Raw genomic sequence first — 23,409 nt, 5'->3', positions numbered from 1 at the left:
AGATACTCATGCACTTCAGTGGTGGCAGGACTGGGCCCATAGGATTACAAGTGTTAACCGATTGAGTTTTACTCTTTTTACGTGCAATATCCAAAGTAGTACAGCAGGGTTTTATTCTCCTTGGCAGGTTAGACAAGGCTTGTCTATTCAAACTGCTGCCATTTATGGGCCAGATCCTGTGTTTGGCTGTACAATCAGCTCCCTTGAGAGTATAAAGGAGTGGTAAACGTGTATTCCCCAAAGTTGCCGAAGCAGAGAGGAGCAGTAAAGAGAGACTTACTGAGGGAGGTGGGGACTCCCGGCCAATGAGCGGGGTATTCTCACAACGGGGATTCTGGAAATTTGCATTCTGGCTCCTAGGAAAGGAAGACACACATGGTAACAGGGGGTATGTGCCATACTTCTCTGGGGAAGGTCTCCGATGGTGACATGGGACAGAGCACATGCACCCCCAGAACTACAGTATCAGGTCAGTCTCTCTCAAAGCTTTTCTTACAGGCCAGGTGGATCCGCCTTTTTCAGACAAGGTCACAAAACAAGCATTATTTTCCTCAGATTAGGCACTATCTTTACACTCTTACTCAGAAGGGCCTACACTGAATCATGTCAAGTGAATTAAAAATAGATCCGTGTGAAAATCTGCCTCCCTGCAGCACCAGAACTGCCAAGCTGCAGAAATTGAGATAAAATGAGGACAAAGTCTAAGGGGAAGAACAAAATGATATGCCAGCCCAAAAAAGATGGGTCCTGAAGGTAGTCCAAGTGTGATCAGGGTTACGCACTTCCAGAGAAAGCTCTGAAGGTCCCTCCTGGACTAGGTAGCTCCAGACTACAACAGATGTCAGAGCTGAGCCCAAATACTGTGGAAGGACAGCCTGCAGGTTTTGTCTTGGCTCTCAGTCTCTCAGGAGGCTTAAAATCTTCTGGCAAGACTGCGCTGTCTGAAGAATTAAGTCTTCCAGTAATCAGAATCATTGTGTAATAAGGAACCCAGACAATAATTTCCTACTTCTTTTCTCTAGATGGGTTTCTAAATCCTGCAGGACAAAGTTGTTCACATTTTGGACCACGCTGTCTAATACAACTCTTTCTACTGCAGCACTTTTAAGCTACTCCCTTCTCCCAGTAGATGCCAATCAAAAAATGAGTCTTCTGACACTTTGGACAAAATCCTTCATCACTTTCTACTGCTTGGTCAAAAGTGCCAGCCTCGCAGCACTTGGCAACCACGGAAATCAGAGTGAAGCAACCTGGACAAGCCGCAATACAGCCTTCTTGTCGGGATACTCACATGTACTCTGTGACAGGAGCATTGCTGACTGTGTGTGCTGCTGCTGGAATGCTGGTCTCACTGCCATAACTACTCCCACAGCTATAGAGGCTGGGCATGTGCACTCTGTAAAGATTATCGTGTGTTTGTCTACTCCCTTGAGCAGCTGATTCTTCTTCCCCATCATCATCTGAGCTTCTGCAAGAGGGAGAAAAAGTTCCTCCTAGAACCCTACAATTACCCCACATGTGGGGTTTGCAGGAAACCATGGTAATCCTAGGAACCTCCCAACCAGCTTGCACACCTCCACATTTATACCCATTTGGGATGCCTCAGGGTGGTAGTGTCAAACACAGCCTACACCACAGTGACTCAGACCTCCCACAGATACCATCTGGACTTTCACACTGTGTGATCCCCTACAGTCTTCTCTCAGGGCTTGGCAGACAGCAAAGTTCTGCAGCTGCCCAGTCATACAACCAAAGGATGGATGCACATCCTGAAAAACACAGCACTTTAAAAAAAAAAAGAGAGAGGGGCAGTGGGAATGTAGTGCCATGCACCCCACTGAAAGCATCCTTCAAAACTACAATCTGTGTCCTTCAATTTCTTGTAGCCATGTCCAAAGAGCTTTTAAGGATAAGTCTCTGCAGACTCTGAACTCTCATTTTGGTTACAAAGGGTCTGCTTCAGCTTCTAGCAAAATCTCAGAAGTCTTTACAGAGACTGAGTTGCAACATTTGTGTCTAAAGGCTTTATTCTCTCAAAAATGCCAGGATTTTAAATCAATTTTAATGCAGAGCAGAGCTGTTTTCCAGCTAGTTCCTTCCCCCCTTCCCATAGTATTCTCTTGTCCCTCCTACATAATACACACTTATTTTATCTCCCTAACTATGGGATGAAGCACCAAGGTTTGAAATCTATTTAAGTGACGCTTGACAAAGCTAGTAAAAGGTTCTACAGGAAGCACTTTGTTGCTGGGGGAGACAGCATGGACATAGCTAGAACATCCCAAACATCACCCGCAGCTTCTGTACCACAAGGTGGCACTGAAGGTTTATTCAGGGAATAGCAGCCTGCACAGTCTCTTCCAGGCCATAAAATATGACATCCTGCACCTCCCGGAGGGAGGCAGAGGAAGAAATGGTGCTCCAGGGAATGCAACAGGGAATCCTTCAGTTCACAGCAGCAGCCTGAGTCTGCTGGGGTTGGCAGGGCAGGCAGCAGCTCACATGGAAGACAGCACAAGAGATATCACTGTGTAAACCTTTCTCCTTCAGATGGGCAGACTGCTGTTCTCTTCTTGATAATGTTTCTGCAGCTGCACGTGGAAGAGGTAAGGAAACCAGCCATTTTCTTAAGTGCTATTCTGATGCATTTCCCAAGGCTTTATCTGTGGGCACTGTAGGCCTGGCAGGCTCTGGCTTCCTGCTATTGTTCAGGATGTTCCATTTTACTTTGAACCTTAAGCCTGGGCTTAGACCACAAAAATCACGTTTGAGGACCACAGAAGAAAATTTGCTGCAGTCTACTGCTCTTCTGCAAGAACAGAAAACTCAAAGCTATCTTAACAGCTGCATGTGGTGCAGCAGCCAGTCAGTGAAGCAAAGGTTTGCCCAAGACTTACTGATCAGCCTGGTTACCATCATTAATACCAGTTCCAAACAACTCCGCTGTTAGATGATTGCCACCAGTTTGCAAACATCTCATCTGCTCATGCTATTGCCAACAAGACAGTTCCCGGTTTCTATTAGCTATGCAAGACAGTCGCCCCAGCATGAGCAAAGCCAAAAAGGCAAGTGTGAACTGCTTATTCCATTTGCTTCCCCATTCTAGAACAAATGCCTCAAAGCAATGCAAGAGAATAGGCATTTTACAGAGATGGCACATAGTTCAAGCATCACCTCTCTCTACAGCTATTATCATTCATCTCTGACTTAACTCATAATCCTACAGTGTACTGAACACTCTGCACACATAGTATTCCAGTGCAGTAAGGTTCAGATGTAAATATTAACCACAGCCAGAGCAAAAGCCAACAGTTTTTTTTCTCTTGGACCTGTGCTTATAAAGCCTCATCCCTCACACTCCTGGGATCATATGGGAAAGACTTCCATATGTTCATGGGCACAAATCCAACAGCTAGTCTTCATTAGGAAAGAGCTCTACAACGCTACAGGATATAAACCCTCTCTATACCTCTTTTGCTGCCAAGTGTGTGGGACGCTGCACACAATGGAACTGAACATGAGGGCTGTGACAAAAGAGAAGAGAACCAGGTAGATGAGGCCTTCCACTCCATCATAGCAAAAGCCCGTCAAAGCCTGGACGTAATCCTGGAGAGAGAAGTGAGCAGAATTTCCCGATCATTACTGAGTTAACATTGAGCTCTAATTCAAAAGCCCTTCCCCTGGACTACATTCTCCAACACAACTTAAGAGATCGTAGTCCATTTTCCAGAGCATATTTCTATTTTAATTTCAGAGACCTCAAGTGTTTTTCATATCTGATCTAACCCTTATTTCCCCTCACAAAGTTCAGCTCAGATATAGATGTGGGAGTATTTTCAACCCCACAGAAGATGACTTTGAGCTAAAAAAAAAAGCCAAGGTAAACTTATCCACCCAACTTAACATACCACATTTTTCATTAAGTCTCTCAGCTCCCTCACTATATCCCACTGCCCAAGAACACAAGCATGGACTATCTGTTTCCCTGCCTTCAGAGATGCAGCTAGGGCAACAGCTAGGCCATGCTATACTGCAGCTATAAGGCAATTCACATCATGGGAAAGGCAACAAGCTATGTGCTATAGAAGAAAAAACCTTGAAGGCCCCTGAAACCTTAGGGCTGCAGCTCATAGATGTATAAAGGCATGTTTTCTATTTTCCTATGTTGATCTTTAAACAGAAAGCTAACTTGATCCAAATTCCCATTCTCCTTTCTGCTGGAGTCAATCAGTAAAAGCTCTTGTAAGCTGTTCTGGCACACCAGAGATTTGAAACTCCAAAATAATCAGTACACTACAGGCTCTATACCCGCTTTGTTCCTTCTTAGCTCAAGCCCAGTTACTGAGTACTCACCAAATGCAGACTCCGACAGTCTACTAAAGCTGTCAATTGCTGCAAGTTGATCTCTGTTGAATTTAAAACTTCCTGGATCCGAGTAAGATACTCCTGTAAGCAACAAGTTAGCAATTACTGCAAGGAAATGGCTTAGCTGGAGCTGATCTTGGCCTTTCTACAAGGGTAAGGGAAGCCAGAAAGCACAGGGAGAGCAAATTTGAGGAGAGTTACCTTGGAGGTGGGGTGCTCTCTGCTCGCTGACCTCATGAGTTCCACAACATCATCCTGCATTTCTACCAGCGCCTTGTGACTTCCTGACAGCTTCTGCTTGACACAAAACATGCAATGTTTCAGCAATTCAGGCCACATGCACCAGTAGAACTCCTGGGAAAAGACTTAAATCCTACTTCCCAAATATTGAAGCATCATCTGTATGAATGGTACAAGTTAAGGATATCTCAACTGATATGCGTGCAGCTGCAATAGGGTTAAGTTTGACTTTTACCAACCTGGAAGAAGTACAGACAGAAAGAAGGGGGGAAGAGAAGAACCAAAAGAAAAAACAAAACAAACACATACACAAAAGACATGCACACAGGTGGGGTTGGCTGCAGCACAGAAGAGAAGGAGAAAGACAAGACAGAGAGCACTCATGTTCTCACCACAGAGCACAGCTGGATTTTCTACTAAATCAGATGGCAGAGAAAGACTTAATGTTAATACTAGAAGTTTTTTGTATCAGGGTGCAGTCTTCACATCCCGTTAAAGCATCTGTGGGAATTTCACATGCAGTAGCATGTCAGAGTGTACACTGAGCAACCAGAAATGCAACAGATTGCAACGGTGCATCATACCGCAGTTTGAAGTGTTCTTACCCCACCCTTTAAAACAGAGGAAGACAAGACTTAAAAAAATCCTAAATATAAATGGTGAAGCAGCTGGTGTCTGCCAAATGGTGGGTGGTGTGGGTTCATTCTGGCCTCTGATACGTAAGACAAAGTTTGGGATGGGCCCAGGTGCTGTTCTTCAGCCCCCACACAAAATAATAATGACTCACATTTATACTTCAGGATACAAACCCTTCAACATCCAAGGCATTTAAGAGGCATATGTGAGAATCACTCACTCACCCACAGAAGTGGCTGCACTTTAGGAGTGGAGCATTGCCAGTGTTTAACCCACAAGAAACTACAAGAAGAGATTCAAAGCAGGAAGTATGTAGTTTTCTACCCTGGCATTAATTGTGGGTCCTCTGTCTCCACATTGCTGCTCTTAGAAAAGTGCCATGTAAACAGAGGTACCACAAATAAAGCCATAGTCTTCACTACATTACACATGGGCCCTTTTAAGAGGGCATCCTGGACCTGAAGCTATGCAGGGTAGTGATAAAAGTTGGAAAAAACTGCTCACTAAATCACAGTGCTACCTCTTGCACAGCTGGAAAGTAGCTACCAAAGCTTTACCAACAGGTGGAGTGTTCCCCTAAAGCTAACATCTTGCTGCTGCCGTCGAAAGTATTTAATCTATACCCTGCAGGATGCTGAGAAGGGGTGAAGGGAGCTAGGATGTTTACACTCACCTGCTGGAAAGGGTTGGGGTATCCAGCACTACAGGTAATGTAATAGCGGAGAGTATCTACAAAGACAAAAGAAAAGAAAGTCATGCTAGATACACTGTTCCAGCTTTGCAGTATTTTACAACTGCCACAAGGGAGGTGTTAAGTTCTAAAAGCAATACACAAAATAAAATACAATATAAATGGAATCATTTCCATCTCTCTATGTAGGTTTACAGTGCATGGATGGCACTAGAGAAAGGGATGTGAGCTGCCTTTGGTGAGAAAAGAAAGATTTGTGAGTTGGGGGTTTTTTGTGGTTTTTTTTTGGTTGGTTGGGTTTTTTGTTGGTTTTGGGTTTTTGGTTTTTTTGAACAGTGAAAGGCTATGGGGCCACCCCATTTAAACAGTCAGATGAAACATCCAAGAAGTTTTATTCAGAAGTCAGCACTATCCACTGTATAAATGTAAGGCAGACTTCAGTCTAGGATAAATCCAACCGGATATTTAATTTCTGCAACTTCCAAGTGTCAGAATATCATTCTATGGTCACTGAAAGTAACCACAGACTGCTGTCTAGGGCACACAGCAAAGAGATAACTCGATTTTCAGCCAATTCAGTTCACCAGCTAGGTTGCCCCATAGCCACAAAGTATTAGCACAGGAGAGGTAGTAGTGATGATATAAAAACAGGCTGCTATTAAAAATACCTGTGGAAGCACCCTATTGGGCCAAAGGCGGTGCTTTGGCCACCCTGTGCTACTACAGAATGCTGAATATACTGCTTCTTCAATGCAGAAGTTCAAGAATTTAAAAGAGAAAAGGGCAAAAAAAGATATCTTCACAACTGGGGATTCTTCTGTCACGTTCAAGGAGAGACTAGTTTCAGGCAGTGTTCTGTAGAACATAAGAAAGTCCTCCTAATTCATGAAAAATCATAACTTTCAGTAATATCATTTCCTAAAAATGGTATCACTTTGAAAGCAAGCAAGGAAATGGATGGAAGACAACAAGTTCTTGTCTTTCTGACACGTTAGGGACGAACAAGTAAATAGTAGTCTATTTTCTGATGGATGTCACTTGCACGCAACTAGATTTTAATTAGAAGGCTTTAATTAGACTTTAACTGAAAGAGTGCATATAATTTGTTTTGCATCCTTTTGACCTGTGCAAAAAAGGTATTTTTGGTATTGAGTCAATACTGCAGACTTGATCAGGAAAGAAAGCTCTTACCGTGTATTAGGATAACAGCAACATGTTATCTGTTCAAGAGATCTCAGATCATTTGCTGGTAAAATCCCAAAAGTTAGTCTTAATACCGAGTAGCTCTACCAGTAATCACAGTACAGTGAAGACATACTTGTAAACTTCCAGATAAGACTGTTACAGTGCTCTGCTAGCAGCATCATTTATTTCCAGGTTTGAAGACAGTTTTATTCCTCTTTATTCAGATATGTATGAAACCAGTCTGGTGCCCTCATGAGCCCTCCATAATACTACATCAACTGCCAGCATGCACAAGTTACAAATATCAGGCTTTCCCCTGCCATTCTCAATAATGCTATCGAGGGCAGGAACTCTGAAAGACTTGATCATCCAAATATCTTTCGATTATTTCTCAAACATTTACAGTTCCTCTTCAGATGAATGGGAGCCTGCCAGCCCAGCAAAATCAAGGATGATGTTGGCTTGGTAAAGACTACAAAAGCCTCAAAACACACATACGCTCTGTATTTTCCACCCCTACTAGGATCCTTTTCTCCATTCTTTTTAATCTTCTGTCTGTGACTTTCAATAACACATATTCCAGGCTGCAAAGCTATTCTAATCAGTCCCAGCTCAGAAATCAGTAAAAGGCACAACCACAAGCGAGCGGAGCTGTGAAGGAAGCAGACCTGACCCTATCCTGACTCTGCCGCGCTTCCCATAAATATTGAATGCACCTTTCGGCAAGCCGGCACGCTGGAGACCAAGTGGTACAACACAGACTGTCGGTTCCTGCACACTGCCAATACAACCTGACAGTTGTTATTTATAATTCATTAGCCTACTTTGGGGCAGCTTCTGCCAGCTGCTCCATCTCCCTCCCACCGACTCTTTCTCTGGGATGAGTTACATCTCCCCAGCCAAGCCTCTAAATAGCAATTAGCAAAATCTGGGCAGATAGGAGGGCAGCAAGAACTGCTTTGTGTGCCTCACTTTGGGCAGACCACACAAACAACTGCCCATAACTACTGAGTCAAGGAAAGGACTGCTCCTCCCAGGCTCATAAATCATGCTCAATGACTACAGAAAAATGGATTGTAATGCACCTGTGCTGAGAGAACAGCACAGCAACAGCAATCCACAGCATCGCACATGGTGACCTAAAGGAGCTGTGATCTTGTCATCTATTCCTTTAAACCAAACCACTCAGTTTCTCTTAGGCTCCCACAGTGGTATCAAGTTTACATCACCTTTGTAAGTGCATTAAGTTGCACGACGTACTGCTAATATCTAGCTTTAGAAATGTTTCTTGAGGGCCTTCTGGATCGTCCCTGGTGGGCAGATTACAGATGAGAGTTCCTGATACCATCACAGTTTGCAGCTTGTAAACCCAGGATAAAGATTGCTGGTTACAAGTGAGGTGAAATAAGTGTTTCCCTTGCGTCACCCTGGAAGGCAGGATCAACAAGGCTTCACTGTGGTAGCACTGGCTTTGCAGCTGACAAGTGTGACACTCTACATAAAACATGATTTCCAAAACGGCAAAGCCAGCAGGAGCAGCTTTCCCCTGCACTGAACCCAGTGTGCTAATAGCTGTGGCGCTTTAAAGCTGAAGCTACAATAGGCAGTGAAGTTGCCTTAGAGAGTTCCTGTGCTGCAAAGCCTGCAAATTAAGAGGTGTGTGACCCCTGCCTCCACACCACCAGGACTGGAAAGAGTAGGCACCTTCACCAGTTTTAAACCTGGTGGAAGCTATCCTGTACAACACCAAATCTCACATTTCCGTCTAGAAAACAGCTATACTAGCCCATCAATTTGCACTCTGCTAACAGCTCCAGGCAATTTCTTTCTATAATTATCTTTCCAGTGCATTTTCCTCTCAAGTAAAATTCCTGAAGGCTGGATTTTTGAAGCTGCCCTTTAGGTGATCTAGTTTATAGGAGAAGGGTTAGGCAGGGTCACAGCTGCAGCTGCCTCTGCCTGTGGTTGCTAGCAGCAATCCTCCTGACCCACTCTCTTGGTGCACAGGCAGTGTGGGAGCAGGAGGCAAGGAAGGGAACTACCCAAAATGCTTTATTTTTGCAAAGTCTGTTTTTCCTAGAAAGGAAAGTAGGACTGCCTACTAAAGACAGCTTCAGCTGCTAGAACTACTTATTGCTTCTGCAACCATGGAGACTTACTATTCACTTCAAAGCCCAGCCGAAATGCAAAAATGGCATTATGCACCCTCCAAAAGGCAGCAAGAAGGTCTGTAGCATAAAGAGCAATCAGAAAAAAAAGATCCTAGTTAAAAAAAATCCCACACCTAGAACAGCTTTTCCCAGCCCTTCTTCATCTCTACTTGAACATTCTCTAAGCAGCTAGCATTTTACATATACACCCAGATGCAATTGTCTCTGTGGGTTCAATCAGAGAAAGTTGAAGTCTATCGCCTGTGATGTCAAAGGAAGCAGAATCTTTTGGCCAGATTTTCTTGCCTAGGTAACACTTTCTCCACTAGGATTTTTGTTTCTCTAAGGCAACAGTCTGACAGCAAAGGGAAATATCTGCATAAAATTTATATTTCTCTCATATATATCACACTTGTACTGGTGAAATCAGTCACTGCGAGCCTTCAGCAAAGAGCTCAGAGCCATCCCACATGCCCTCCACTCAAAGCTTTCTACTAATCAGGCATCCAACAAAACCATGCAGCAAAACACAGCTTCTCAACAGTGACATCAGCTCCGCAGGATTCTTGAGAGCACTTCTTTGGGCAAACTCTTTTCTGCAGTGCCCACTGAGCCCAAGTAACAGCCATGCAACCACCACATGCTCCACATGAGGTTTTTTCCTGACCTTACTTCTAGAGAGGAAAGGGAGGTGGTGCCAGTGTCAGTCCTCCAGTTTATTCAGCTCTGGGCTTCTAAGATGAGAGTGAATCAGCAAGAGGCCAATTAGGAGGCTGTGTACGATGAGAATGCTTGCTGCTTATATCTGAGCAGCTACATCTCAGCATCCAACCTGACCAACGTGGCTGGACCAGAGGTACAAGGCTCCATTACCCATCCCCTGAGGTTTACAGTTCCTTCAGATGAAGCGAGTGGCTGTTGGCCCTGCAGATTTCTAGTAAGAGAATCTGGAGAACACGCTTCCTGTTGTTTAGACAGATTGTGCCTTTTTATTTAATTTTATGCAATAAGTCATCTGATAATAACATAATATCAATGAAAAAGAATGAGACTAGAAGATGGCCTCCTGCTTTCAAAATAAACATCCTGGCTGCACCAAATCTTTTTACTAGCAGCAGGAGCCGATTATACAGCCACTGTTCAACTCCATTGCCTTTATCTCAATTAATGAAAATTGGATGAGTTAGGCACATTTATCAGCTTCTTCTGCAAAATTATTTAAGTCTTTCCTTCTCCAGGAAACCTGCATTAAGGCTTTTTGCTTCCCCCTTTTTAATGCAGCACATTTTATCTACAAAACAAGGACATCTCCTCTCCAGCTAAAAACATGACAACAATAATAATGCACTTAATCAGATTATTCTCAGCTCCATTAATTCTATTTAGATTTGCAAAACAGCAATTAATACACAAACAGGAATATTCAACATACTAGCTGCCCAGTATCCAACACAGTTATTTGTCTGTGAAAACTACTATAACCACCACCCACAAAAAAGCATTGCAAATATGCAAATCTAGATGACTCAGTCCTAGTCTGAATGCCAGAGCATAGGGCTGGGAATATTGCAACAGATTATATTTAAAAACAACAACTAAAAATAGTGATTAAAGGAAAAATTGACCCAGTACTACAAAGTTTTTTTAAGATTACTGGCTGGTTCTCATATCCTTAAAAATAGATGGCAGCACCTAGACCAGTATGCCATACCCCAGCACTGGTCAAAAGCGGATACCTAGGCAAGACTGAAAACACGAGTGCCCTCAGCCCAACTTCAGCTGCAGTGATTCCTACATATATGGTAACTCCCAATGGATTCGTCTTCCATTGAGCACCTGAGCCCCTCCATCCACTCATACTCTCTCTTAGTCACCTCTTTTCTGAACTGAAAAATTCGTAGTTGGGTACACTCTGGTGAAACTAGCTGACTCAATCTTAAAGTTTTTCTGCCTCAACTGTCTATACTGCTGTTAATGTCAGAAAGCATCATCCAAACAGCAGAGGCAACAAATCAGAGAGTGTGAAGAGTCTGTGCGCTAGAACTAGGAACCTTCAAACAGTGCATTTTCCTCTAAGAGGACAGCATTGATGCTGGCTCCCAGCTGCCTGCCCTGTCTCCGAGTTCATCACTCTTGTTGTATATATGGTTCAACTGATCACAAAGCAGCTGCTACAATTTACAGTCAAGCATATTAAGGGATACTATCGCTTATTTCAGACTTTTAAAGGTGCTCCTAAGGAGCCATTATTGGGATTAAAGTGTCATTGAGCAGTGCCACACTGCAGTCCTCATGTTGGATTTTCCCTCCTGCTCAGGTGCACAGGAGGGTCCTGACATTAGGGACCAAGAGCTATTTCTGTAGCTTCCTGATCATAAACTATGACACAGCAGTGAAAATCCACATGGGAAGGCAGAACATTTGATCATTTCCCAACCAGCTGCCTAGTGTGATGGCAGGCTCAGAAGTTAGACCAATTTCCTTCTGAAAGTAAAAAAAAAAACCCAAAACCACAAACCAAAAAAACGAAGAGGCACTCACGAACGCTCAATGGCTGCCTAACAGCAGGGAGCTGACACACCAGCAACCCACGGAAAGGGCCACCCTTCCAACTCAAGCCTGTGACAACACCTGCTCTTCCTCCTCTTCAGCATTTCGTTTAGACTCATTCACTGTTATTCATGGAGCCTTAACAACTGTTATAACTGGTGAGGCTGCCAGAACAAAGCCTGATTTCACCCAGGGGAGCTGACTGTCCCTGCCAGGGGAAGCAGGAGGAGGTACAGAACATCAGTCCTGCACTCACCGTTAGCCTTTAAATGAATGATACTGATTAACAAAAAACTGCAGGAGCCATGCCGACAAGGACAACTGAAATGGAGAAGTAGCACACAGGGGCATTTCTTCAGTTTCCCAGGGTCAATCTTATTGTTACCAAACATGCACCAGAGCTGACTGGGGTTACCAAATTATTACAGCACACAGCTGGCATTAGCATCAGATACTTCCCCTTGGCCTCACTGACCCATTTGCCTCCTGGAACAACTAGGAGACTAGCTTGATACCTTAAGCCACATCGCCATCACCTTCACAGCCAAGGGAGGATTTTCATCTTGTGCTGTGTGAAACACTCGTTCTCTTCCCTTATGGCATTTCTTTGTTACGAAGAGCGTTGCCTGGCTCTACCCTCTCCTTCCCAGGAAATCAATAAATAAGGCATTCTAAAAATAAGCTGTAGGGTGGTAACATCAACCTGTACATACTCTTTTATACTACATTCTGCCTCCAGACACAAACATTTCTTATTGCTTCCAATCCCTGCATCATCAGCCATAGCTACATATGAAATTTCCTGTCAACTGCACAGTAAGAGGCAGCATTTGGCTAAGCACACAGCCATACACTAGACCTGTACACAAGGCAATGATTCTCTGATTCCACTGAATAAGAACCAGGAAAAACACAAGTGGCTCCTTTTGCAAATCACTGTCATCGCTTATTTGTGTTTTATCAAACATGGAACTATACAGAGGAACTACCAAGGGGAGAGAAGATAGGAGAAAAGAAAAGTTAACTTTGTTATCTAAGCAGCAAACTCAGTCCTGAAAAACACTTTTGCTTTTTAGCACTTATGGCAGCTCTGCTGGCAGGCGCCCAACCACTTTTTTGATAAGCCACAGTTCTGAATGTCACTTTTGCCCCCCTGAGGTCCAAGCTGGAGGCACTCCTCATCTTGCCAACCACTTCAGTCTACATTAGGAGCAACAAATCCAAAATCCATCAGTGCTTTAGCTGGATGCCACTGTGATGCAGGCATATGATTTTAAATGGAATGGGATAAACAAAGCAGTCAAAATACTGAATTTATAATGGAAAGGGAAATTCATACTTCCTTATGGCAGTTTTCATTCATTTACCCTTTAAATTAGCTTTAAAGAAACTACTATTTATAGCCACAATTAAGAGAAAAAATTATATATATTTGTTGATAACAGATTAAAAAAATACGCATTCTAGATTCAGGAATACAGACCCAAGAGCAAGTTTTAAAAACGACAACTCAAACCGCACACTGCTATTGCCACGTTTCTGTCAGAGATGAGAACAAGATTCAAGAGCGCTAAATTTAAAGCAAAATAATCCAGGGACTTCTGTTGTTCCATCTTATCGGTAATTTCCACTTAAGAGCCAAGACACAAGAAAGGTTCTGATGGTTCTTCTGACAAAAAAAGCATACATGTGCACTTCTGACCAGGGTCAGAATGCTTCTTTGGGAAGAACATTGGTTTTCCAGAGCTCCACACACACATGCTTTTCTCGCTGTATGCAAGCTCCTCTGTTTCAAACAGCCTTAAATTCTCAGCCACTACCCTGCTCCTCTGTGACAGCTGGAGCCACAGTACCCTGTGCCAAAGCCAGTCCCAGCACTTACCAGCACTAAGCACTGCATTCTCTTCAACCACTTTGGAGACATAAGCATCAGGGTTAACACAGAAGTCACTGGAGCCCTAGATAGATGCAAGACAAAAGGGAAAAGGAATATCAAAGAACACCAGTAGCAAAGAGCAGTTAAGCCAGGTTGACATCAGGGAACCCTCTACTATAGGGGTGTTTCAGATGCTGAAGTCTCTCATCGTCATTGCCACTAACACTGCTTTACCCAACCGCAGCAGAGCTGGAGTACTAGCTAGTGCACCACACCACAGAGGAAGGAGGAGCTCCATACGTTTTGCAGATGGAAATTGCTAGGGCAGTTACTTCAAACAAGATGCACTATAAAACAGGCACAGCATAACAATAATCTTGTGCCTGATAAACCTGCAGCAAAGGGTGAGTGGGACTTGGATCAGAGCCACTTACCACAGCGACAGCCAACTCCAGACCCAGGGATCCCCAGCTGACAATCAGGGCAAACACCCCAAGCAAGCACACCCTGAGGGAGACAGACAGATGGCAGATGTAGAAGCTCTGATTTTAAGCAGATCCTTTCACAAGATGTATTATTCGTAGTCCAAAGCAATTACCAAACCCAAGAAATTATCAACCACTGTATATTCAGATAAGCCATCCCATTTTATATGTCATGGGCAGCAGCAACCAGAGAAGTTTATGTCCAGCTGTCGGTTCCCTCTTTACCTGGCCCTGGTGCTGCAGGGGAAGGAAGAAGGTGGAAGCAGTCTAACCCTGCTTCTAGTGGGAAATCCAAAGGCACAAAGACACAGAGGTGGCTGTAAGGAAGGCAGATTGGTAGATGGATGACTCAGTCCCATCACTTTCACTATTCCTATTCTGGACTTTCCAGGTCCAAATATATTCAAAGAAAAATATGCCATAGCAAAAAAAAAAAAAAACAACACAAACCACAAACACAAAAACATACTGATCCAAAATTGGACAAATCCTGCCTGTTTCTAAAATAAATTAGGTTGTCAGGTGTAAGCACTGCACAGTTACAGATGGTGGTAGGGAACACTCAGCCGTTCTTAGGACACCTGACTTTGGTTCCAAGCTGCATGCATCTGAACAGCACCTAAGCATCCCACATAGCCCCAGGAGACAGACAGTCACCTGAAGGCAAACAGTTCAGAGCAACAGTTCAGGTGCCTACCACTGCCATGCGAGTCCATATCTGTACAGATTTAAAAGTTTTGTTCTGACAGCTGGACCTCATTACCAACAGAAATAGTGGGAAGTGTCTGCTATCGAGCAGACGCAAGGCAGAGGGATGACAGAGCACTGGTCTCCATGACATTCAGCTAGCAAACACCAGTGGAAAAGGCTTTTGCACTTCCCCAACCAGCACATTAGCTCTTCACCTTTGCTGTCAGTATGAGTGCTAGAGATATTTAGGCAAAAGTGCTCCTCAACTCCCTCATATATATGGGAATGCAGACCAATAAGCAGTTTTGTTGTATATATCCCTATCTTCAAATCTTCATGTCAAAAGATATCAAAAAGATATCTTACTATCCCCTTCCCAGTAAAGGTACACTGGCTTGCTCTCTCAGGGATGCTTTTTCCTTCAGGCTTGAAACAACTAGGTTCCCTCCCACCCACACTCTGAAGAAAACCAAACAAAAACCTGTTCGAAACCAAGATGCTCTTTATTCAAATCTAGTGCAAGCTTCTCTGTGAGAAAGGGACATATCTCTCTTCTGCTACATTTGTCTCACTGAAGACTAGAGCTTTAAAAAAAAAAAACAACAACAAAACATCTATGAGCCTCCATCTAAAAAAACCCCCTATCCCTCAGTTTATCAACTTATTTTAATTCTGAGTAATTCCTATTCTGTGAATGGATCTGTGGCTTATCTTGCAGAAGTAATGCAGCTTCACCAGACTGACTTCTGTGCAGTGTTCTTGAATAAGATGCTAAAAAATTTTATTATGCTTTTTCCAAATGGATGCAAAAATTATCAGCCATGGACCAGCAAGGTTCTGTGGTTTTATGACATAAGGACAACACAGTTTGGTGCCTCCAGCTGAGCATGGTAATCAATAAGACACATTTGTGGTTTTACTTTAAATGAAGATGACTGGGTCAGTAACTGATTGCTTGGCTAAAAGACCCAACACTGGCATTTCACCATCTTGCTTGGCTGTGATACGCTTGCTTCTTTATGCCATGTGCTCCCTTTGGGGAATGCCTTAATATGAACTTCTGGCTAACAGGGAATGAGATTCTAATTTAAACCCTGGGTTTACCATCTGTGCATACACTTGGATTTTTGTCTGTATAACCTGCCAGGTATGAAGTCATCTGGCAAATAATAAATCTGAATATGCATTCCAATTATTAATGGCATCACCATGAACCAGGATAAACTCTTGGCCATGTCAGCTGTCAAACTGTCACTATGCTTATGATACCGGTATTTTTGCCAAATATGCCAAGCTAAACCAAGCTACAAGATAGGGAGAGGAATATTTTTTTCTTGTAATGAGGCTTGAGCATGGCAGTATTTGCAGTGCTTTTTGGAAACAGACATGCATTAATATTGCAGTACCATGGCAACAAGACTCCTCCTCATAACTGTACAAACCATTGCTTGTTCTCAGTTTAACACTTCTTCAGGTGTGACAGTCAAAGATAAACAAGAACAGATCGTGACACAAAAGGCATGCTACCAGTTTGTGTAGACACATGCAATGCTTATCATCAATTAACAAATGTCTTCACAACTGTATAGAATTAAAGAGAGATTTTTAAAGCCTGTAAATTTAAAGGAGGATGTTCACATTACTATCTCCCAGCAAACGGAGGCTTATTCTTTGATAAGAAAGCAATGGACACTAGTACCATTGCATTTTATAGCTCAAGAACCTTCTTGTGAACATCTCTCATTCACAGCCCTAAGCCTATCCAGAGTTACGCTCTACAAAGTCTCTGCATTGAGAGGCAAATTTAAGATGTTCAGTCTCAGAAGTCTAGCAGGCACTTGCATTCAGCTGGCCTTCCTTATGCGCTGTGCCTGGGTCAGGACTTACCCTATAAGAATGGCCCTGGAGTTTCTAATGAGCCCAAAGAGCACCAGCAAACATATCAGGACATGGAACAGGAGCAGGCCCAGGTATCCCAGCCACCTGCAGCAAACAAAAACATAGTCTGCAAAGGAAAACTGGTATATAAAAGGCAGAGACCAAGAAGCTAATGTGACTCATGGGAAAAATGTAGCCCTTTTTTCCTTTGAGTAAAAGCCATCAGTAATGATTAATCTGCAGAGAGCTCTGGATATTTGCTAGGTCTGGAGTCGAGGCAGGTAGAAGCATTTACACAACACACCCAGCATACACAGTTGTTGAGAAATAAGACTGCTAATCTTGTTCTAGTGTAAAGTTATACGCAACTGGATACCATCAGGTGAAGAAAAGGCATTGCAGCTTCTTGAACTTCCTAGACACTTGTTAGAAAATGCTTCAGTTATTTATTCCACATGTGTGGACAGAATTTTTCTGTTGGGGAATATAGCTGAATCAATCTTTTATTAAATATGTTTAATAGAAAGGAATGTTAAGGTGTGGTATTAACTTAGGGAACTAGCACAGTTTTCTACTCTATTTAGTTGATGTGTCATACAACTACAACGCACTTACTAGAACACAACTCTAGCTATCTCTGTGGCTGTTTTTTTCCCCAGTGTTAGAGCACAAGCTACAGATTTTGTACATTGAGAATAAGTTTCCCTTCAGCTAGTAATAAAGTCATGCATTTTGATTTAAACTGAATGCAATTTTGCTGTAAGAAATGAATCAGCTGGGTGGGTCAAGAGCACCTGCAGTAATATATAGAGCCTTTGGCTCAGCCACCCAGAATATGCACATCATTGTTGCAAAACAGGCCCAAACAGGTGCTACAACCACTACACTACAGCATGCTACACACCTGTACCAGTCATAGAGGTCAATCTGAATTGCCAGCTCCTCCAGAGACAGCTCTTCATTCTTCCAAAAGGGGATCTCGGTTGTTTGCCTGACTAGATCATCCAAGAGACCTTGCAGTTTCTGGATAACATGCAGGTAGTCTGTCTGCTTCGTAAACATCTCCTCCAGGATGAGCAAGTTTGGTTCCACTGTTTGGTTCAGGGCCACTGCAGTATCCAGTACCTATAGTATGGGACAGAAAAAGAGAAAGAAAAAAAAAAAAAAGAAAAATAGTTAAAGGACAGGAAGTCAAGGAAGTAAAAGAGGATTCATTCTTACTAGCAAGTCATGGACAGCTTCCAGATTACCAGTCCTCTGTCTTAAGAGGCTCAGACTGCTTACCCTTCAAAAAGCAACTTATAAGCATCTACAAAGTAGATTGTTTGCAAATAGTCCAATGATGGCATCTCAGCTGAGCCTTTAACACATGTACAAATTTTGCAGCCATCAGGGTTGCAGTATGATATCATGAAATTAACAGATAGCACAGGAACAACTGATTGTACTGAAATGATACATTTTCTTAAGAGACTTGTCTGCTTTGGCCTGCCTCCTCTTCTGCGTGTGGAAGAGAGCTGATGATAAGCTGTTTTTAAACCTAGCAAAGAGAAGACTTCATTTAACAAGCTATGTTAGCTTTGCTATTTTTAGAAGAGCTGAAGAAGTCACCACTCCGTTAATGGCAATTTTAGCACATCTCTAAGCCCAGAGACTAACAAAAAAATAGGAAGAGATACAGGCACAGACGGATTCAAGAGAAGAGGTGCTGAGCAAGTCTGCTCATTCCCACACTCGCCATTTGCTAGCGCATCTCTCCTAGTGCTTACCCGGTCTTGGACACCTGCCACAGTGCGGTTTGCATGGCGTAGTGAGTACGTCAACCGGTGAATGCCGTCACTGGTCTCTCCATTCCCATAGAAGCCAACAGCAATTCCAGCACTGCAGAGAAAGAAAGGGTAGAGTTAAAGCTCAAAGGCAAGCTATATAATGCAGGGCTTACTGCTACAGCACCCTTGGTAGTCACATCAGCACTTTCCACAAAAAGGGAAGAGGCATGCCTTCCAAAGGGTAGATGTGGTAGTCATGCTCCTCAACAATCACTAAAAAAAAATTCACCTGTAAACATCTGCCCATGTTTTCCATGCAGCCACCGATTCTCTGTACAGCATCCATATGATGAACAGCAGAACACTATCCCTTCTCAATATGTACATTTCATTTATGGTAAAATAATGAAAATCTGTTAGAGAACTGTAAGAGCGCTCAGACCTAGCCACAGGCAACCAGAAATTCATCCAGCCAAGTGGCTCCTGCAAGAGCTACCTTTGCTATGTCAGAAGACACAGGCCTTCTCTGGAGGTGAAATACAGATTGTTTCGTTACATTTTTTAATAGCAGGACACAAAGACCTTGCATTGACTACTTGCCCACGGTGGTGGTTCCTCTAGATACATTGTTCCATGTCCTCTTCTCTACATTGTGAAATACCTGTGAATGTCATCTGTCTTGATTTACCTTCCCATTAGAAGCATTTGTGTCACACTGATTTAGAGTACTGGGAGGGAAGACTTAATAACTTACTGGGACAAAAGGCTTATTTATTTTTAAAGCAAGTGAATTTCAAGCTTGCAGACACAATTCAACTCCAGCTGCTTAGCAAATTACCACCTATCAGCTGATTTGCCATAACTTTCTACACATATCAGTCTGCCCCAATTATGAAGTAAACCATATTAGCTTAAGCCTCATTTAAAGGAAGAAGATCCTGTAAATGAGTTGCAACCAGGAGATTATCTCATGCAAGTCAGCAATACCTCTTCTATTAAGACATCGCTGCAGGAACTCACAGTTCCTCTTCCCAAACCCATTTTTCCTAATAATAGAGGAGGAAAGAACTTATGAAGGGGTCACACAACTAAACTCAGGGCAAACAAACATTACCAAGATACAAATTTCCTATTCTCATGTCATATTTAGCTTCAGAGCACCCAGGGTCTTTTCTAGGAAGGTTCTCAAGACATCAAGGTTGTGTTTGTGGTAGTAGAAAGGAAGGTGGTAGTGGCGATTCTGATCTAAACCTAAAGTTATTCTGGGTGAAACATTTCATTTCTTCACAACTCTGTACTTGAGTTACAGTACTGCCCTTGCAGGCTCGGTCTGAAGGAGGAATAAGAGAGCAAGGAAACAAACCAAACAACACCTTTCAGAACAAGTAAGCACAGGGCCTTTGTTTAACAGGAAGGGTCACTAAAGGACATCAGGCATTCTTCACCACCATCATCGGCTGGGAAATAAACCCAAGCAGGCAAGCCAGAGTGGGCTTTGTCTAGATAACAGACCCTTGCACAGATTTGGTCTGGCACATACATCAATCTGCAATCCAAACGACTGTTTCTGCTCTCACTCCTCTCCTGCAGGAAGAGGACATCCATCCCTCCTTTCCCGGGCATACCCACTCCAGAAAGAACAAGCAGAACAATATAGTTCACCTGGTTACATTCCCACCTTCTCCTCATACATACAAGAAATAGAAGCAAAGATCATGCACTGGAAGTGGAGCCACTACGAAAATCTGTGCCAGCCTCACCCTTTTTCCAACAATTGAATCTCCATAAATTACAGAGAGCTTGGCCCATAAAAGCCTCAGCTGAAGAGTCTTCCAGGGACAGCAGGCAGCCTACATCATAGTCAGAAAGAGAGGAAGTAGGTATGTAACTCTTCATATTTAGTGTTAATACAAGAACTCCGTTTCTTTCTTCGTGAACACCATTCCTCAAACATTTTCCTAATGCAAATGATGCTGATAATTAAAAGAGAGAAAAGCCCTCTGCATTCCTCCCTGGTTGCAGCTATTATCAGAGCTTGATAACACATGCCTAGGATGCAGGGGGGTAGAGGAGATAGACACACGCACCCCTCCTCCTGAACTAGAGAGGCTGCAGATCCACAGCTATGTCTAGGATAAGGCTGAGTTGCATCCCATCACTGCAACAACAAACCTCTGGATTGAACTGCCCTTTGTCTTATCAGAGCAAAACAAATTCAGACTCTTTCACTCTCCTGAGCAACAGAAAACTCCACCAGTTTTTTTTACTATAGACACCAAATAAATTTCAGAACATTTCTGACATTGAATATGCAGATCTGAGTCCTTTAATTGGTGAGGAAGTTTTATTCAGCCTGTTACAGCTATGAGAAGCCTATTCTTTCAGCAAAGGCTTGTAAATGCCCAAAACCTGCTGCTTGGCTCTCAGTATTCCCAGCACAGTAGCATTGTTTTGGCGGAAAAGACTCAGAAACAGCACTCTGAAGTACCAGCAGTCATCTTGTCCTTAAAGAGACAGCACAGCTAGGTATATCACCCACTTTACTCAAAGGCACCATTTATGAAGTGCTAGCAACTACAAGCAAGTGACTTGAAACGCATTACCCTATTCAAGGCAGAACTACCCCAGCAGCCATCCACAGGCTTCCTATTCAGCCCTGTATGAACCACAGCTTCAACTGCCCTTAACCCTCTAGGCACAGTCACTGATCCTCAAAGAAAACACTAGAGCAACAGGAATTGGCATAAAAGCCATTTAACTCAAGTAATAAATTCCTCTAGACACATGTATCACACATTCACTGGAAACTACACATAAAGCATTAATTATTCCATTACTGCCCAGCAAAAGCCAGCTCTGCATTCACGTCCCATGCTAGCAAGGGCCACTTACACAGCCATTCCCTTTCCTAGGAGCAAGCTGTACAGTTTTGTGGCAGTTCCTCTTTCTGTCGTGCTAGAGAGGGAAGGAAATCATCCCTGAAGCCCAGGCTGTGGGCAGCTGCCTGGACACAGGCAGTGACTGAGGAGGGGTAGAGCTGAAGGGCAGGGGAACTGCTGGTGGGGAAGAGGAGGGAACTGTTGTGTTTAGTTTTCTGTTTGCATTTGGCTTCATCTAAATCCAAGGGTTGTTTCAAATCCCTGCCTACACACACTCTGGTACAAGTTGGTATTGTTTAAAGCAGATTTAAGGATTTGTACTAGTTTTTAAACTACCTTTCATTTGATTAAAGGGAAACAGAGGGGCTCCTTCTATTTAAGCACATTCAACTCATCTTAACCCAACTGTGCAAGTCCTTGAGGTCAGGGCAAATCACATGGCTTCTTACACAAACCCTGGGAGGCTCTGTAGCCTAAGATAGAGCAGATCCATCTTCCAGTACAGGATGACAAACTCATCACCCAGCGGGGAAGCCTGCATTTCTGTCACACAGTGTGGATACAAGAACAGCATTCCTGAATGACACAGCGTTTTTCCATCCTAGCACCCTCTGGAAGACACTCCAACACATTTTCAACACTTCTATAGGAAAGTCATCTCCACTGCTGTTATTCTTGCTTCTGTCACGCTCCCCTCCCTAGTGCACACACCCCTCTCTCCTCCTGAATCCGCACCGTTCCATCCTCAGTTCCTCCTCCTAAACCTCCCTTTGTCAGTCTTCTGTCGCTTCCACCAGCCCCAACTCTCTCCTGCCTTCCTCACTCATTTTTTAAAATAAAAATATTTAAAAAATTAATCAGGCTCTTACAGGCCATTTAAAAAAGTTGCTCCTGCTGTTCAATACTGCATTTAAAAAGCCACTTGGCTACTCAGTCATTTTGGTAAGTTTTAGAAAACCCACTTATGTTAAGTCAAGAAAACACCGCACTCCTGAGCATAACACTATCGTCACCGGTGCACATCCATGCAAACACACCAGAGCGACAGTACGCTATACCAGCTCTTCGATGAGTTATATGACATAAGACAGAAGAGCAGCATGCCATGACTTCATGTATTCCTACAGACACAATAGTAGGATTTAAAATACTGCAGGTTGTGTACACACACTTCAGTACCACTTTTCAGCAAGACTCAAGATCAAGTCTGGGGAATAGCTTTCCTGTTGTTTGTATGCAGGAGTCACATGGGCTTAGGACATCCCTTGATAAAGAACTAGAAGAGAAAAATCCAGTGTAATTCCGAATTAGCTTGCGACACAACCTGCCAAAAAAAATGTTTTCTGGATTACACAAGGTGTACATGAACAGCAGAACATTAATCTGATACAGAGAGTATATGCATGCCTTCTGGTGGCAAGATCCTCCTGTTGTAATACCCACGCACACACAGTGAAAAGCCCTCCGGGTACCCAGTTAACAGTCTGCAAAGATGAACACTAGCCATTCACATCACATCCTTAAAAATGAATAATCTAACTACACCAAGTCATTTTTAATTACAGGAACTTCATAAGGAGAGCCCTTTTTAGACTTCATGTTCTCAGGAGGAATGTTAATATGTCTGTCTAATTACCACCTTGCACTTTCGCACCAAGGGAAAGCGCTATTACTGGCACTTAAGAAGGAAGTTTTCACCATCTATTTGTACCCATTTCTTTCAGGTATCCTCTCCACAAAGCTTCCTACCTGCCTTCAGAGCTGAGCTCCCTTCTGGGAGAGTTAGGGTCACCTAACTGGTGGAAGAGATGACTTATAAGACAACTCCCCATATACAGAAACTAATCAAAATTGGTAAGGACTAGAAATGAACTAAGTATCCAAGGAATAGTCTAGTCAAATCATTCCTGCAGTTTTGTGGCTAGGGCAACTGTGAAGACTCTTTCAAGAGACATTTTGTTGGAGAGCTCCTGTTAACCAGTTACGTGTTCTTGCTGGCTCCGCATTCTCCCATT

General features: G+C 43.2%; 1 protein-coding gene across 1 annotated transcript in view; it reads right to left on the bottom strand.

Moving 5' to 3' along the window:
* TTYH3 (tweety family member 3) overlaps positions 1–23,409 on the bottom strand; it is a gene marked incomplete at its 5' end in the record, with an annotated part of 33,758 nt that overhangs the window by 7,491 nt on the left and 2,858 nt on the right. The window contains 11 exons of the mRNA XM_009700965.1: positions 281–356; positions 1,292–1,468; positions 3,470–3,606; positions 4,354–4,446; positions 4,567–4,659; positions 5,915–5,970; positions 13,700–13,775; positions 14,128–14,200; positions 16,756–16,851; positions 17,651–17,871; positions 18,516–18,627. Coding sequence (XP_009699267.1) covers positions 281–356; positions 1,292–1,468; positions 3,470–3,606; positions 4,354–4,446; positions 4,567–4,659; positions 5,915–5,970; positions 13,700–13,775; positions 14,128–14,200; positions 16,756–16,851; positions 17,651–17,871; positions 18,516–18,627 — 1,210 coding nt within the window. The remainder of the gene's footprint in view (positions 1–280; positions 357–1,291; positions 1,469–3,469; positions 3,607–4,353; positions 4,447–4,566; positions 4,660–5,914; positions 5,971–13,699; positions 13,776–14,127; positions 14,201–16,755; positions 16,852–17,650; positions 17,872–18,515; positions 18,628–23,409) is intronic.

This window comes from Cariama cristata, unplaced genomic scaffold, assembly GCF_000690535.1.
Source record: "Cariama cristata isolate BGI_N322 unplaced genomic scaffold, ASM69053v1 scaffold29425, whole genome shotgun sequence".
Lineage (NCBI taxonomy): Eukaryota > Metazoa > Chordata > Aves > Cariamiformes > Cariamidae > Cariama > Cariama cristata.
Note: the sequence above shows the minus strand (reverse complement) of the source record. Positions and strands in the feature narration are given on the sequence as shown.